An 18,931-nucleotide genomic window follows, 5' to 3' on the forward strand; every position below is an offset into this window, starting at 1 on the left:
TCCGTCTCAAAAAAAAAAAAAAAAAAAAAAAAAAGAAACGTAGCTCCTTGTCTATTTCTTACCTTTAATTCCTAAGAGGTTAAAAATAATTTATTGATCTTTTATGTGTGTATTGGGGTAAAACTAATTTATCCTGTGATCAGAAAATAGGGAGAGATTTTATGAAACACTCCATAATTTCAGCATCTAAATGATGATGTCGTTGTTGTGAAATCATGAGTCCCTTTCAATAATTGCTTCTGAGTCTTCAGCATATTCATGACTTTCTCTTTTGTGTGCCAGAGTCTACAAGCATTACCACTAAAAGCCCTTTTGTTTTTAGCTTTTTGTTTACAGATCTGTTTCCTTCCTCCTTGAAGACAATGTCTGACAACTGGTGTTCAATAACTGTTTTCTTGTATAATGAATGAATGACTGCATTAATAATGTAAATCCTCAGCCTAAATGTACATCCTCAGAGACAGACAATTTTCTTTCTTTCTTTCTTTCTTTCCTTCTTTCCTTCCTTCCTTCCTTCCTTCCTTCCTTCCTTCCTTCCTTCCTTCTTTCTTTCTTTTTCTTTCTTTCTTTCTTTCTTTCCTTTTCCTTAAGGAATAGAATCTTGCTCTGTTGCCCAGGCTGGAGTGCAGTGGTGCAGTCACAGCTGACCACAGCCTTCAACTGCTGGGCTCAAAGGATCCTCTGACCTTGGCTTCCCTAGTAGCTAGGACTACAAATGTGCACCACCTCACCTCGCTAGATATTTTATTTTTAGGTTTTTTTGTAGAGACAGAGTCTTGTCTATGTTGCCCAGGCTCGTGTCCCACCTCAGCCTCCCAAAGTGCTGGGGTTATAGGTGTGAGCCACGACGTCCAGCCTCAGAGAGAATTTTCTATGTTTTCTAAAGTAGCTCCATTCTCAGGAGTCACCCTCTCCCAGGTTAGTCTCTTTTATTCCTTCATAACTTTTAGCCCGAAATGAAATTACTTTTCTTGTTTATATGCTTGTGTGTTTACACATATATATTTTTTCTTTCCATTATTAAGTAAGATTTAGGGCATGGAGACATTGAATACTCTGCTTTCCTAACATCTGTAACTGGTTGTTCATGGGATAAATGAATCTCCAATCTGCAGCTGAACTTCTGGAAATAGCAAAACTCATTCAGAATGAGTTTGGGAGCATGCAGTAGCAATTAAGATGAATAATGTCTTTGGGAAGACACAATACCAAGTAAAGTAATGGAGAAATAGTTCTGTGCTTTTTCACACGTGACTCAAGCCTGTTTCAGAGGCATTTTCAAACAAAAATATTCAGTCATATTTGAGCAGTGCAATTCTGTGTTTCTTTGAGGTATTTATAGAGTAATATTCATTTGACAGTGTCAATGTTTATATTTTTAAAAATTGTAGTAAAATTTATATGCAACAAAATGCACTCACCTTAGGTTTACAATTCAAGGAGTTTTATCGAATGAACACAGCTTATATACCTAACATTCTGATCAAGATAAAACACATTTCCCTTACCCCAGAAAATTCTCTGGTATCTTTATTCACGCAGTTCCCGCCCTCAGTAAACAGCCACTGATCTGCTTTAGATCACTGTGAATTAGTTTTACCTGTGAGTCAACTTCATCTCAGTGGAATTAGATGTGTTTATTGTGTTAGGGTTCTTTCACTTATTGTAAAGGTTTCTAGGTTCATGCACAGTGTTGCACATCAGTAGTTCATTCCTGTGTATTGCCAAGTGTAAATGTATTACATATTATATATTATAATTATATTGTAGTAAATGACATAATATATACATATAACACTGTTCATCAATACTCCCATTGATGTGCATTTCAATGGGTTCCAGCTTTTGACTACTAAAAATAAAGCATTGATAAACTTTCTTACAATGCATCAGAGTGGGGATGTGGCTAGGTCATGGAATAAGTGTATGTTTAACTTGATAAGAAACCATTGCTTTCTTATAAAGAAAGAGGAGAGTTCCAATTGCACCATCTCCTTACTGGTGACTGGCATAATCAATCTGTTTAACTTTAGCCCTTCCAGTGGGTGTATAGTATCTCACTGTGTCTTTTTTTTCAGAGTTATAATTTGCATAGATTAAACTTCACCCTTTTTAGTGTACAATTCTGCAGGTTTTGACAAATGCATGCAATCATGAAACACAACCCTGGTCAAGCTACAGAACCCTTCTGTCAGCCCCCAAGTTCTCCCATGTCCCTTTTCAGTCATCCCCATGCCACCTTGAGCACTTGGCAACTCTGTTTTCTCTCCCTATAATTTTGCCTAGTTCTGGCCTACCAGGATTTATCAGCTGTATATATTTTTAATTTTATCAGTCATATATGTTTATAAATTTAAATATCAAGACCAGTTCTACACGGTTTATAATGAAGAACAGGAGACACTTCTTAACTCCTCTTGAGTTCTGAGGAGTTTCAACTTTTTCATAAGTCTTTCAACTCTTTCAGCTGATTTTGGTGGCATAAATCTCTTCATTTCTAAACTCACTTCTTGCTTTGAAAGGTAAGGATTTCACTCTCCACCAGCCATACAGATACTCATGAATCCCTCATAGAAAAGCAAATATAGATATATCCTAATGTGGTTTTTTGTTTGTTTGCTTTTGAGACTGAGTCTCACTCTGTCTCCTAGGCTGGAGTGCAATGGCATGATCTCAGCTCACTGCAACCTCCACCTCCCAGGCTCAGGCGATTCTCCTGCCTCCGCCTCCTCAGTTTTTTTTTTTTTTTTTTTTTTTTTTTAACAGGCTTTGGATTATTATGTCTATGTAGCGTAAGCAGCAGAGGCTGTGGGATTTACTTTGATTACACTTCCTTTCTTGAATAATATATGTTTCTAGAGCTAATTCTTTTTTTCTTTGTTCTCTGTGGACATACTTCTGTTTCATACACAGGGTTGCTGACAGAAGTGTTGACGTACCTTTTAATATGTTCAGACAAGTAAGATTATTTCTCAGTTTCTTTTTCTTCTTGGATTCATTTTTCATGGGACCGTCTGTCCCTTGCCTTGTTTGGGACTGGTTGTGCTTTCCCGGTGACATCTCTCTTCTTCTGAGAGCTCCCTTTATCAACTGTCTTATGGGCAGAAAAATAGGAGCTAACTAGGTAATTCAACAGAGCTAGGGGTAGTATGTATTTGGAGTATATAAATTAATACCTATTATTTTGACTGATCCACCTGTATAAAATACCATAAATTCACGTGGATACCTTCAACTGCAATCCAGTAGCACAGGGTTTATTCTAGTTTTTTCCTTCTAGGGCTTATAACTCCCTTCTATAACAGCAAGAAACCTAGCTTCCCCTATTTTTAATAGATTTAGTTATTTGATCAGCTCCTTAGTATGTAACTGATCACTAATCCTTATTAGCATGCTGTCTTCCATGGGAACACCCCCCTCACCTAGTTCTTGCTCTGATATCTGAGGCCAGTGCTCCACCCCCAAGTCCTATGTGCAAGTACCCCCTTGCCTCACGTAGGCTCTGACACGCCATCTGTTCCCTTACACGGATGCCCACCTCATTCTCTGCCATGCCAGTCCGGACCCCTCTGGGGATGTGCAGCCCTCCTCCACTGCAAATGCCCAAGTCACCCTGCCTCACCCCAGGGCTCAGGACTCAGCTGCCCAGGAGGGAGGACAGAAGGGCCAAGATCCATCTCCTGATTCTGTCCTGATTCCCATTTCCCAAGGTTTTCCTTTCTTCAATCTTCCTATACCAAAGAATACTCTCCTCCTGTTTGCTTAAGCCCAAGATACAAATACCTTTGAGAATTTGCCTTCCCTGCCCCATTCATGGCCATCTCCAGCAAAATCATGAGCAACTCCTGTTGATTCATGTATATCATGGGTCCTGGTGCTGTGGCTCACGCCTATAATACCAGCACTTTGGGAGGTCTAGGCAGGCGAACCGCTTGAGCCAAGGAGTCTGAGACCAGCCTGTCAATGTGGGGAGATGCCGTCTCTACAAAAAATGCAAACATCAGATGGGTGTGGTGGCCTGTGCCTGTAGTCCCAGCTGTGACGGGTGGCGGGGGGAGCTAAGGTGGGATCTATTGAGCCAAGGTGGCGAGGTTGCAGTGAGCCGGGATTGCGCCACTGCACTCCAGCCTGGGTGACGGAGTGAGACCCTGCCACAAAGAAAAAACAAAAATTAAAATTAAAAATCTCACAAATATATATACATATATATATATATATATCTTGCATTTTTTTTCATCCCTCCTCTTCTTCACTGCACTCACCACTCCTCTCTGGTGTTCCTCTTTTTTTTCATTCTTTTTTTGAGATAAAGTCTTTCTCTGTCACCCAGGCGGGAGTACAGTGGCACAATATCTGCTCACTGCAACCTCCACCTCCCAGGTTCAAGCAATTTTCCTGCCTCAGCCTCCCAAGTAGCTGAGATTACAGGTGACCACCACCACACCTGGCTAATTTTTATATTTTCGTAGCGATGGGGTTTCATCGTGTTGGCCAGGCTGGTCTCGAACTCCTGACCTCATGATCTGCCTGTCTTGGCCTCTCAAAGTGCTGGGATTACAAGCATGAGCCACCGCACCCGGCCTGGTATTCCTCTTTCTACTACACCTCACATCCCACAATACATTCCCATATAGCAGCAAGGATGCTCTTAAAAACTTAAGGTGGCCAGGCACAGTGGCTCACGCCTGTAATCCCAGCACTTTGGGAGGCTGACGTGGGCAGATCAGTTGAGGTCAGGATTTCAACACCAGCCTCCCCAACCGGGCAAAACCCTTTCTCTGCTTAAAATACAAAAAATTAGCTGGGCATGGTGGCACACCTCTCTAATCCCAGTTACTTAGGAGGATGAAGCATGAGAATTGCTTGAATTTGGGTGGAGGAGGTTGCAGTAAGCCAAGATTGTACCACTGCACTCCAGCCTGGGTGACAGAGCAAGACTGTCTTAAAAAAAAAAAAAGCATAAGACATGATGACATTTGAAACCCTCCAATGCTTCCTGCTGTACTTAGAATAAAACTTGAATTTCTCCATGGCTTATAATACCTATGTCTGGTAATTAATCTTGGCTACACATCAGCATCACTAGGGGACCCTTATAGAAGCATTAAGTCTGAGCCTTACCCCGATCCAGTTAAATCAGAATATTTGGTGGTGTAGCCTAGGCATCAGTATTTGTAAAAGTTCCCTGGTGGGTCTCATGGATGCCCAGGGTTGAGAACTATGCCTCCTCTAACTACCTTCTTATTGCCTCTCCTCACTTCAGTCTCTTGCACTGAACTCTGGTAATGACAGTTTTCTTCTCTCTTTGAAGTCAGCTTACTCTTTCCTTATAGCTTCCTCACTTGATTTGTTTCTGTCTGCAAGTTTCTTTGCCCAGCTCTGTTAATGTCTCATTTCTTTTAGTTTCTTAGGGTAATCTGTCCTTGATCACCATATCTAAAATAATGTCCCATGATATAACCATTGTCTGCCATGTTACTTTCCTTGCCCACTTTTCACTTCTTCCTCTTAGCACTGTCATTATCTCAACTCATGTTTTTTTTGTTTGTTTGTTTTTATTTTTTGTTTTAGACAGAGTATCACTCTGTCGCCAGGCTGGAGTGCAGTGGCACAATCTCAGCTCACTGCAACCTCCACCTTCTGGGTTCAAGTGATTCTTCTGCCTCAGCTTCCCAAGTAGCTGGGACTACAGGCGCATGCCCCCACACCCAGCTAATTTTTGTATTTTTAGTAGAGACGGTGTTTCAACATGTTGGCCAGGACGGTCTAGATCTCTTGACCTCATGATCTGCCTGCCTCAACCTCCCAAAATGCTGGGGTTATAGGCATGAGCCACTGCACCCAACCACGTGTGTGTATTTTAACGTTAGAGTATAATCTTTATGAGAACTCTTGCTTTCCACTACATCATGGTTCTTAATTAGTGCCTAATAAAGATTTGTAGAATGTCTGCATGTAGTGAGGAGAAGAATCAGGTAAGGAATCTGTTGAACAGACATTTGGATAGGTGAAGTGAAATGGAGCAGGTAAGAGTTCTGACTGATGGAGATTACTTGAGAAGCCAGATATAAAGTAAGTAATTTTGACAGTGGAATAAGCAACTCTCTGTTATTTTCAATTGGAGAGGACAGATTTTTATTCTGGATTAGAGCAGTCCCAAGAAAGCAGAAATCACTCGTGAACCTCACGAAAGAGCATCCCTCAGCATAGAATAAGTTGGTGTTCGCCATGGTTGCTATGAACTTGGTTTTTGCAACTGTCATTTCCCCTAAACGTAGGCAAGGGTAGCCCTCTGGATTCAGTATCCCCTTACCACCTCCTTTATTTTAGTAGTATAATAACTTTAGAAAGCATCTGAGATCCTGCTGACCAGTTCACACTACCCATTGATTGCAGCTATTGATATGCCCATTGCTACCTCTTGGCATGATGCCTTCTTAAGCCTAATAGCATGCTATATTTAATTATAATCGTCTTACTGTAAACACATGGGATTAACTGGAAAACTTCATTCTTGCTTATATGACAACCCAGGTTTATAATGTGGAAATGAGCAAACATACTCGTGAACTATTACCATATTCTGTACAGTTATTAAAATTGAATTTACGGAGTCCTGACAGTATATGCTTAAAACTCCAGAGATAGATCTGTTCTCTTATACCTGATGCAAGGAAAATGAACATTCACATTTACAAATTCAGCATGATAATTTTGTGTCTTTAGATAGGGCACATACACACACCACAATTCTAGAGAAGACATAGGAAATTAAAAAACATTTTTTCAACAATGACAGGTTTAGGAAGCATAATTCTGTGATGAATGGCTGTGCAAAATACTATTTACAGAAGTACAGATAAATTCTTCTGTGAAAGGGGAATGAAGTTTGTACTATGACAACTTGGCTTTATAGGGCATAGAATGATGAAAACTGCTTGGAAAAGATGAATATCTTGTTTCTCAGCCTGCCCCACTCCCGCTTTGCCCTTGTCCCAGGGTGAAGTTGAAGCCATTTATTCATGCAAAAAGCCATTTTCATGTTTTCACAGAACCAGGCAAGTATATACAGATAGGTGCACACTTGGGGGCAATGCTTAGCTTAGCTTAGTGTCCTTCTTATTTCCAAATCTCTTATACCTTGGCATTCTAAATTGGGGGAAGTATTTCCTGTTTCTGCGTCTTTTTGTCTTTTTGATGCAAACCACAATTTCACAGCATAGTACCCCACACCTCCCTGTAAAATGTAGCAAACCCTTTCAATATCTGAATGCCACAGTTAGAATATTTGTGAAATATTACTTGTACAATATTTGTGAAAATATTATAGAATATACACCCAAAGAAGGTAAATCCAGTTTTTTGCCTGTAAGATGTACAAAATAGAGTATGTGTCTATTTTCTGGTTGATTTCACGTAGAACAAATTACAAGAGAGTTCTAGGATCCTATTGGCAGATGCCTGAAGTTTTAATTACAGTTTGCATCTTACTCATTGTGTGTATAGGGTTACCTTATACATGTGTGCCATTGCTTTCAGTGCAAAAAACGCAGTTACTTTTGCACCAGCCCAATACCACAAGGCTTACCTGGGCAAGATGACCACATCGATGCTTGTTGATGGGCATGGGGAATGAGGGAAATTATTACAGTGAACTTTGTATAGTAGGTGTTCAGCAAATATTTAATATAAAAATCTGTTTATGGACAGATTAAACTGTATACTCTCTCTATAAGATAGAGGGTTGGAAAATATCTGTAGGGGTGTGTGCCTTTATTGGAATTTTAAAAACAAACTTAAAGCCTTTACCTAAAGCCTCAGCAAGCAAACAGATAAGGTCTTTTTATTGAGGGGGGTTGCTTTTAGCATTACCAAGAATTGCACACAATTTCGTTTTATTCTTTCATTATTTTGATTATTTTTGAAGTGCAAATATTTGTCTTCAGAAGGTTTGCTAGTTCAATTTAAAATTGTTCCAGAATGGCGGTTCTTAACCTGGGAACTCAGAAGAGTTACAGCAAATATAAATTATTTAATATCTGTTTTAATAGCATAAGGTGACATATAGAAAGCATGTATACAATGAAAGTTCATATATATTCATGCAAAAACATTTACTAAATGACTGTAAGGTATTAAGGTGATAAGAAGCAGGCTGTATTGGTTTTTTATTGTTGTTCTATTCTTCCTCCAATGGAGTAGAGATGAGGCTAGGTTCTAAGTGAATTTTAATCCAATTGTTATTAAGAGAATGCAGCTCTAAAATACAGTTCAATTTTTATTGTGTAACAAACTAAAACATTCATCTTCTAACATACTATCTGTTGTCTCTATTAATTGTTGCATTCCAGTATCAATTGTTGCATTCCAGTATTGCTAATAGAACACGAGAATGTATATCGCTAATACCTTTATGATATCCCAGAAAACATAAAATATTTTGTGTTCTCTTTTGCTCTGACAGGTTGGTACAGAGGATATACTCTCCAAAATAAATCTAAAAAGGTATGACGTATCATCCACTTTTTATTTCATTTGAAATCTGTCTGCTAGTTTTGTATTGTGCTATCCAATTCGCTCCTCTGGCCTCTGCTGTCTCTAGACCTAGTTTGCTTTCTCTTTGATGGCTCTTCTTTGGATTTGAAAGCAAATTCTTTGACCTCAGTGCTTAAATTTAATAGTGTAAATCCCACTGACTGTATTTCTCACCAGCCAATTCAAGGAGAAAGTCCTGGAAGACTTCTTGCTTCCTGTCCCTCAAATTAAGCAAGTTGGAAACACATTCATTGCTCTAGTGGGATCTCTGTTTCCGGGAGGGATGGACGGATGCTTCTCCCTTCATCCTTTACTTCCAATGCTAAAATTCCAAACTAAAGGATCTCCCCATTTCCACGTGATCCTTTCCTTCATTGTACATTGGATAAACAAGAGTGGTTTTCATACTGTGAGCCTCATACCCCAATAATACATTATGAAATCAATATGGCAGATTAGAGCCAATTTTTTTTCCAAAAAATGAAACCAAAAAGTAGAGAACATGAGATGCAATGGTAAGTATTGTTTCATGAAACTTTTGTTTTATATATATACTTTTATTTGTTGTTTTTATTATATTTTGTGTATTTCATATGTAATACCGGTTGCCATAAAAATTAGTGTTCACCAGAGGCACAGTTTGAAAAATAGTGACCTAAATGGTTCCTTCTGCCAGTGCCAAAACTCCTAATCGTCAGGCTAAAGAGACTCTATTAATTATGTTAATACCCCCCTAAGTTTCTTTTAGGTCTTGTCAGCACTGTTCCTTTGACATTGCTCGCTGGGGCAGCGTGACATGTCAGCAGTTTCTTTTGAAAATGCAGAGTTGATAGGGCCTTATTATTTCACAATTAGTTCACATGCCAAATAGCAAATTAGGAAAGAGATAAGGGAAACGTTTTAGAATTTATCAAAAGAGGAGTGAAAAGAGAAAGCCAGACCCACAGTTCTTACTCTCACAGACAGCAGGAGAAAGATCGTGCACTACGGGCCGATGTTACACACCCAACTCTCCAAAGGGTATGGGGCCCAGGAAGACACCGTTCTACGTGGTATCATTCATAAAACACCAGGACTGCTTCTGCATTGCTAATGCTTAAATCACACTCAGCATTTGCACATGTATGTGTACACATACACATTTTGTTAACTTTGACAGCTTACGAATCTAGCAAAATAAAGGAATGTTTGCTTTTAATGTAACTCCTACAATTTTGGTCCTTTTTTCTCTCCCCAAACCAGAAAATGAATTTTTCTACCCACAGTTAGATTCATATACCACATGTCTTTATTTCAAACCAAATTATTTTAATTTAATCTATTACTGACTTCAGTTTCTTTGGGCTATCAAATAGGGGTCAAGAGTGTAGTCATGGCAGAGTGAATGAGAGCATGATAGAATTAGAGTGAAAACCTTTCTTCTGGGATCCTCAGTGACACAGAGTACTTGACTATGGCCGCTCCTGCTTTTTAGCCCTATTGGTGTTCATTTTACTCATAGTTATGGAAGTGGTAGTTATTTCAAAGCACAATTAGAGTTAGCAGCTTTGATGTTCTGCATTTGTTAAACAGTAAGAATACTTATGTCAGTTCCCAATTCTTTTTTTTTTAATGTTAATTTAAAAGCATTAAACAAAAAGCCATTCTCAAAATTATGTGATGAACTTAAGGAACAAACAAAATCCTTGATTTTTCACTGGGAAATGTCAATTATGTTCAACCAAGGTCCTAGATCAGGTCTTCCTTTTCATAGACTCTGCAGTATGTAAGGATCATTTTGAACATGGAAGACCTTACTTTCTAAAGCATCCTATGATATTCTAATACAGTCGTTTCTCATTTCCACAGGGGTTTGGTTCCAGGACCCCCACAATAACAAAATCCATGGATGCTCAAGTCCCTGACATAAAATGGCAAAGTATTGGCATATAACCTCTGAGCATCCTCCCGTGTACTTTAAATCATGTCTAGATTACGTGTAATACCTAATACAATGTAAATGCTGTGTAAATAGTTATTATGCTGTATTGTTTAGGGAATAATGACAAGGAAATAAACCTCCTTTTACTGTTTTTCCCCTGTATTTTCCACCATCAGTTGGTTGAATCTATGATATGGAGGGCCTGGTGTATATAAAAATCAATCTAGCTAATAGTACCATTGTTGTCAGCTTTGAACAGTAGATAGGGTGCCCCACTGGGAGCTAAATGATACATTCTGGATGTTTTTAATTTTTTCATGTTCATTAAAGAGTTCTTAAAACCTTTGAGCTTAAAATCTCACCCTTTAGAAGAAATCTTTCAGTAAGAGTTTCTCTTTGTTCTCTTGATAAGTAAAGGAAAACTTTGTAATTCAATGGAATGATGATACAAACAAGGGCCATGCATTTATTTGATGATTGTTTTAAGTTAAAATATCCTTCTTGTGGAGAGATCCAGGGAAAATATGGGAATTCAAAATCAGTTGCCATGAATTCTGCTCTGCTTTTGACACCCTTTCATTAAGAGATCAGCTCATTAAAAATGCTCTTCTAATGCCTAAAAACAATAAATAATCCCTCATTTCTCCGTCTGTAGGGGGAGGAGCTACTTGAAAGGCCTATTGATTTAATGGAAATTCTTGGTGTCATTTATAAGCTGACCCAGCCATTTAGAGTGATGATGAAAGGAGCCAGTGGTTTTACAAATTGAAGAAGCCAAGTGCTTTTCTGAAACTGATTATTGATCCTGGTGGAATTGTGGGAGTGTGGATAAGGCCAACATCTAGAAAATCATTAGTGTATTTTTCCACTCAAGTGAGTGGGTTGCATTGAGGAAGGAAAAGCAGAATTGAGAGCTAGGCTGTAAATCAGAAACACATGACCTAGGTTTACTCTGACTTTCTGTATATATCCTTTATGACAGGAGATGTTCTGTAAGCATCAGGTTTACCAGAGCAATTCTATGACTGTAAATGGCCAGGTGTCATCATGGAAGGGTGAAACCTACAGATGACAGAGTGGCAATATAACAAATATACACATGCATGTATACATACATACATGAATACATACATACATACATACATACATATATATTTGAGATAGGATCTTGGTCTGTTGCCCAGACTGGTGTACAGTGGCGTAATCATGGTTCACTGAAGCCTTGGCCTCCGGGGCTCAAGCAGTCCTCCTCCCTTAGCCTCCAGTGTAGCTGGGACCATTGGCATGTGCCACCATGCTGTGCTAATTTTTTTAGGTTTTTTGTAGAGACGGTGTCTCAGTTTGTTTCCCAGACTGGTCTTGAACTCTTGGGCCCAAGCGATCCTCTTGTCTTGGCCTCCTAAAGTGCTAGAATTACAGGCGTGATCCACTGTGCCCTGCCTTAAATATTCTCTTAATATGAAAATCATCATGTCTGAACACCCAGTATAAAGTATCTGCTTATGATCTGCTTAGATGCCACAAAATTCATCAGTATGCATTTATTTTTTCTGAATACGTCTATCTGGAATGTTTTCCACTTATTAGGAAGGAGTCGTCACCAGGTTGTGAATGCATGAAAATTTTAATTGGTCCTTTACCCTCTAATTTGAAAAGCCTTCAGCAAGGATGTTCCTTTGTAGTAGCAATGTTACATTCTACTTTTGACTTCCAGATATGGATCCTCGTAACTAAGCAGTTCGTCCCTACCCAGCACCCCACCACCGCCCCTGCTTTTTTATGAGTTTTAGACTTTTTATTGTGGTAAAAATATATATAACATAAAATTTACCATCTTAACCATTTTTAAGTGTGCATTTCAGTGACACTAAGTACATTCTCATTGTTGTACAACCATCAACGCCATCCATCTCCAGAAGTGTTTCATCTTTCCAAACTAAAATTCTGTCCCCTTTAGATACTAACTACCCATTGTCCCTCCCCCAAGTCCCTATGAAGCCCCATTGTACTTTCTGTCTTTATGAATTTGACTACTCCATGTGTAAGTGGAGCCATACAGTATTTGTCCTTTGTGACTGGCTTATTCCCAACATCCCAGTTTGGGTTCCCACAGACATGATAGTCAACAAATCATTTACCGTGATGCAGTGGCACAGCAGGCAGAAGAAACACCCAGAGTTCCTTAGGGATCCTAGGGACAGGCCTAGAGTTTCAGAACTGCAGAAATCAGGCCCCAGAGGAATCACACACACATTTAATTTCTGTTTTCAATTATTTGATCCATTTTCCAAAATGCTTCCGAATTCCACCCCCATAGTGAAAGAGGTCATTGTCACCTTGCGTCTGTGTGTGTTCTTGGTCTCATCAGTAACAGGATTAGAATCAAGCTTTCTCACTCACATGCCCCACGTCTGCCTCCTCCTTAAAGCAAGGAGGAGAAGGAATGCACTTTTTATTTTGGGGCTTTGTGTCTGGTGGGAAAGCACGTGCAGGATCTACTCTGTCATCACCAATCCAAGGAGCAGCTTAATCTCAAATGTTCTTGCTGTTTCCTGTTTTACTGGCAAAGGATTAAAAGAGAAAAAGCAAAGTATTGTACAGACAAATATAGCACATGCAACTGGACACAAGAACAACCCCGTCAATGTTCACTGGTTTCCTGTCTGAATGGAGTAAGGATCAATGGGTATATATGCTTCCGTCCCACCTTTATGATCAGCCAACCCTGACATGTCATGTTCATGGAGTTCACACCAACTCTTCCAGGAGTAGGGCTGGGAAGCAATTTGCCAACGATGCCAGCTATAAGTTGCATGTAAGTTACCATGAAACAGAGCAGCAGCGCCATCTCCAGAAGGCATCTCCTCTGTCTGTACATGAGCATATCACACAGTAAACAGCGGAAGCTTTGACATGCATAAGAACGCTGACATCTGGGACTTGCTTTCTGTTGGTTAGATCTGATCCTCCGTTCTCCGATTGTAACCCATCAGTTTCTCCTCTTTCTCTTAGATCTTTCCATGCCTAAGTCTTCCCCAGGGGCAGTGTTACAATACTGATATAGAATTGCCTCTTAGGGATATAGAATGGCGAGCAGTTTGAGACTGTGAGGTGCTAAAAATAACCAGGTAACTAATACTCATTGATTTTTGAGTGCATTTGGTTTAAGTGGGAGTGCTGAGAGGAATTACTTTAGAAAAATTACTATGTAGTTGACTCCTGAAAAATGTGGATTTGAACTGTGCAGCACTTACACATGGATTTTATTTTTTAGCCAAATGCAGATCAAAGTTACGATATGCTTGGGACATGACACCTGTGTAAAAGTACATACGGGTTGTGCGGGGCTGCGTGCCATACTCAAAAATGTGTGGATTTGGGTATATGCTCTGTGGAAGGGAGTTCCTGGAACCAATCCCTTAGGTATTCTGAGTGATGACTTATTTTATGGGCTACTAAATCCTGCATAGCTTCCACGTCACCCCTTATGTGAAACCCTTATGGGAAGCATCTCATGGCAAGTAGCATCTGAGGGGTTTAGGAGCTCACAGTTACACTCTTTCCCATTATGGTATCTCTGAGCTGACACAGCATGTTTGTCTCTTCATTCACAAAATATCCTATGCTCTCTGAACCCAAATTTTAATTTCTACTATTTGGTGTTTCCACCATGCTTTTGTTGAGGTAGCCAGTCAACATCAGTGAAGTCCTACAAACCTGATGTCAGGAATTTAGCTATTGCCCAGGTATTCTCATTCATTCTTACTGTCATTCATTATCTTTACTTTGTGCTGAGGTGGTTTTTTGTTTTTGTTTTGTTTTGTTTTTATGGCCATCTAACCAAAGCTCTTCTCTCTGTAGGGCATTTTCCCTGAAACGTATATCCATTTGAAAGAGGCAACTGTGGAAGACCTGGGGTAAGTTCCAACCTAGGAAGACTCTCAGAAATGATGAAGATGTAAGATTATCATTAATGATCATCTTAAGACATTAGTGCCTTATGTATGTTAATAGTTTTCTCATCTCAGGCCGGGCACGGTGACTCACGCCTGTAATCCCAGCACTTTGGGAGGCCGAGGTGAGCAGATCATTTGAGGTCAGGAGTTCAAAACCAGTCTGACCAACATGGTGAAACCCCATCTCTACTAAAAATACAAATATTAGCCAGGCATGGTGGTGGGTGCCTATAATACCAGCTACTGGGGAGGCTGAGGCAGGAGAATTGCCTGAACCTAGGAGGTAGAGCTTGCAGTAAGCTGAGATTACACCACTAGACTCCAGCCTGGGTGACAGAGTGAGACTCTGTCTAAAAAAAAAAAAAATTTTCTCATCAGTTCTATGAGAGATAAATGAAGAAAAACTTTGAATTGATATAATTCCTTCCTCTGTCTTCTCTTTCTATAATTGTTCCTCCTTTGCATTACTTTTCCAGAATACTAAAAGCAGAAGTAGTAAACCAAGGGTTTTTGCCTGTATATTATATTTATTACCTGTTCACTGATTTTGTGTATGTTTGTGTGTGTGTTTGCACACATGAACATTTGGGACTCTGCCTGATAAGATCTGAGAAGCCCCCACTTTAGGATCTTTGAAAGATAGATGATTAAGTGACAGCCTGCACTTACCGGCTCTGAGCCTTGGATGAATCATTTAGCCTGAAGTGTATTTTGGATTTTTCACAGCATATTAGGGGAAAACAATCTGGCCCTACTTTGATCATGAGCTTGTCATGAGATTCGAATGAGGGAACATATGCAAATGTGTTCTGCAGACACTATCTGCTACATTTTGGGTCTTCATGTTTCTTGCCCACCTCGTTTGTCCTGGGAAGTACTGCCTCTGTGGCAGCTAAGAAGAGTGAGCTGTTTAGTCTTATTGGGAGAGAGAGGTCACTTAGGTGGTGGTGAGTCTCTGGACAGGAGAGTTCTGGAGACAGTAAGGAGAGGCTGGAGTAGGACTGGGACCCTGGGGCTGATAGAGTGGGGCTGAGGAGAGAATGGACAGCTGGGTCACAGAGACACGCAGCCTCGCAGCTAGAAAGAGCATTCCCACCATAGTTCAGCACCATCATTTCTTTTCTTTACTTTTTTTTTTTTTTTTGAGTATGGGCAAGCTTTATTATATATGAAGTTGATTTCATAAAGTTAGAATGGCAATTTCATTTAAAATTAACTCATTAAAAAGTGTAACTGTCACGATATAGATATGTTTTCCAAAACTCCAAAAGGTAGTGAGACTGGTACAGAAATTGTTACTCATCTTTGGACCGATACAACAACAGAATTGATGAACGTTGAACCTCGTTCTCAGACAAGCATGTACCACCTGCTGCTGTGCTGTAGGGAGGAGAGGATGCTATAACACAGGCATTATTGATGCAGTGACTCATGGATAGTTGCTCCATATTAACACTGCTAAAATTAAGTTCACATGTTTTACTTCGTGTGGGCACTGATGCCCCTGTCTTTTTGTTTTTTGAGTAATAGCTTTCAAGGTGTTGCCTCATACCCACTCATTGCAAAATGCATCACAGATGGGAAGTTAAGCCTCTTCACAAAGCACACCCCTGCAAACTCATAGGCAGTATGCATCAGTGGTCTGTAACTGATCTCTGATAATATGGCGACACCATTTTTTTAGAACATAATTTTCTTGATTCTACAAGAAGTGACAGGATAGGAAAACTCATAGTTAAGTGAGAACAGTCTTGTTACAGAACAGTTATCTTCCAGGTGTATGTTGCCAATTCTGGTTTCCGTGTTGTTATCGAAGGGCCTTATTTTCATTCTGACTAATAACCAGTCATCAGAACACATTCAAACTGTTGCTGGGTCAAGTCCCAAAGAATCCCAAAACAGTAAAAAAAAAAAGGAGGAAGGACCCGCCTACGAGCACAGAGGTCTTTGTCGCTCCAGACTCCTAGACACAGCACAGGGAACAAGAAATGGCAGTACTGTCATTTCATAGACAAGTGGTCAAGATGTCCTCAAAGCCATACAGCTCTTTGGTGGCAAAACCAAGAGCAAAAACCAGGTCTCCTGCCCTGCTGGAGAAGTCCTCTTTCCACTGGGCCATGGGCACCCTGCACTGCCACCCGCCATGTTACTGGAAATGCAGGTGGGGAGGCACATTCACACCCATTAGGGTTGTACAGCATGCTTGTTACATTTGCAATTCAAATAGTAATTTTTCATGGTAAGCATTTCCCAGATATTTCATAAGCTACACTAATTCTAAAGAAATCTTCTTACTTTACCAGAAATTCAAACTTAACTGGGCCTCCTGTATTCCTCCTCATTAAGTCTGGCAGCCCTACCGCCAATGCCCATTTGTTTGCTTGCTCTTGCTTTCTCCCTTTTTCTTTTTGCTAATCATAAAAATGCCAGAGAGGATTTATGTGAATAAACGTAGTACCTACCTTTATGTGAGTCTTCTGTGAATAAGCGAGGATTTTGTTAAGTGTACGTTTTCTATGTTGTGAAACTGCAGATAAGAAGAAAACATGGGACTATTCCAGAAAGGGGTGCTGCCTCTGCATCCCCAACCTCCACCCTGGCCCCTGCCCTAAGCAGGTCCTGGGTGGAGTCACAGCCCCAGGACACTTGTGCCACACATACCTCTCCACACAGCCTCCCAAATGAAACAACTGTTTGGTGGAACCAGCTAAAATGCTGCATATTTTGCTTCCATCTGAGAATCGCTGAAGCCAGCCTGGCTCAGTAATTGAGCCTCCTGGAGAAATCCAAATTGGGGAGGTCGAGGTTGGGATTCAGTTGTAGGAACTGAGCCTATTTTGAGGACTGTGCTGTCTTGTTCTCCTCCTCCTCGCCCAGATGCTTGGATGTGATAAAGACCCCTACACAACTCCTGACCCCATGCCCAAATAGCTTTCTTCTCATCCTTGAGTGTTAAGGAGTCTGATCCCTATCAAGTAAAGCAGTGCCAGTCAGCCTAGAGTAATGTGACCCTCGTTTGGTTCTTTGTAGGCAGCACGAAACCGTGATTCCTGGTGAGCTCCCCCTGGTGCAGGAGCTCACTTCCACTCTGCGAGAATGGGCTGTCATCTGGCGAAAGCTCTATGTGGTGAGTTTCCCCTTGCGGCTTGGAGCCCCAGGGTCACTCTGGATCCTCAGCCTGTAGGTCCTTTGCCGGGTGTTGGCCCCTTATTGGCTGACTTCATGGAGTGGGATGCATCTTCCCTGGACCACACAAAGGCTGATAAGCAGGAGATTCTCATTTCCCCGGAGCTGGGTCATTGGTAGGGGGTAGTGGAGTAAGTGGGCATAATCATTCTAGCAGTCTTTTCTCAAGTGACAAACATGCTGATTGTGAAAGTACTAATGGTAATCATCACTGCAAACACTTATGTAGTGTTTCCTAAGTGCCAGAAACTATGAATCCTCACAACATTTCCTATAACGTAGGTGCAATTATTGTTATCAATTTGTTAATAAGGAACCTGAGTCATGGTCTTAGCTTCTTCATGTATGCCACTAGACTGAAATTTGTCAATATTTTAGGGCTCAGCCACATGAGGATGACATTCTTTACCTTGTCTCATGTACCTTACAGACTCAGAAACTTGAATAGTGTTAAGTTGTGGTCTGAGAATTGCCTTTTTTGGGCAGACCCACAGTATTCTTTCTCCCAATGCTATTTGACCTCAGAATGCTAATACAGTGTGTCAGTTCACAGGGAAATTATGAGGAACCAGTGCATCCTCTCCATGATAAACAATAAGCACAAGTTATACACAGGAATCAGGACCAATGAAATCTAGCATTTAACAGGATCAAACCGAGAACAGCTGTGTTGCAAGAGACCAAGAATGTTCAAAATTTATTGGCAGCAAGCCTGTCTCATCTCCAGCATGGAAAGGTCTCTTCTTAATGTTGGAATCCACAAAGACTTATTTTTTTATGTTTGTTTGTTTGTTTATTTTTTGAGACAGAGTCTCGCTCTGTTGCCCAGACTGGAGTTCAGTGGCACGATCTTGGCTCACTGCAGCCTCCACCTCCCAAGTTCAATCAATTCTGCTTCAGCCTCCCTAGTAGCTAGGATTACAGGTGTGCACCACCATACCCAATTAATTAATTAATTTATTTTATTTTATTTTTTTTTAGTAGAGACGAGGTTTCACCATTTTGGCCAGGCTGGTCTTGAACTTCTGACCTCAAGTGATCCACTTGTCTTGGCCTCCCAAAGTGTTGGAATTACAGGCATAAGCCACCATGCCCAGCTAATTTTTGTGTGTGTTTTTAGTAGAGACCAGGTTTCACCAAGTTGGCCAGTCTGGTCTCGAACTCCTGACCTCAGGTGATCCACCCGCCTTGGCCTCCCAAAGTGTTGGGATTACAGGCATAAGCCACCATGCCCAGCTAATTTTTGTGTGTGTTTTTAGTAGAGACGGGGTTTCACCAAGTTGGCCAGTCTGGTCTTGAACACCTGACCTAAAGTGATCCACCCGCCTTGGCC

General features: G+C 40.5%; 1 protein-coding gene across 1 annotated transcript in view; it reads left to right on the plus strand.

Annotated features, from left to right (window-relative positions):
* The window catches only part of DOCK5 (dedicator of cytokinesis 5), a 223,743-nt gene that overhangs the window by 71,758 nt on the left and 133,054 nt on the right, over positions 1-18,931 (plus strand). Inside the window, exons 3-5 of the mRNA XM_017549772.2 lie at positions 8,465-8,505; positions 14,318-14,373; positions 17,443-17,539. Of these exons, the coding sequence (XP_017405261.1) occupies positions 8,465-8,505; positions 14,318-14,373; positions 17,443-17,539 (194 nt within the window). The remainder of the gene's footprint in view (positions 1-8,464; positions 8,506-14,317; positions 14,374-17,442; positions 17,540-18,931) is intronic.

The sequence above is a fragment of the Cebus imitator genome, unplaced genomic scaffold (assembly GCF_001604975.1).
Source record: "Cebus imitator isolate Cc_AM_T3 unplaced genomic scaffold, Cebus_imitator-1.0 Scaffold221, whole genome shotgun sequence".
NCBI classification, from domain to species: domain Eukaryota; kingdom Metazoa; phylum Chordata; class Mammalia; order Primates; family Cebidae; genus Cebus; species Cebus imitator.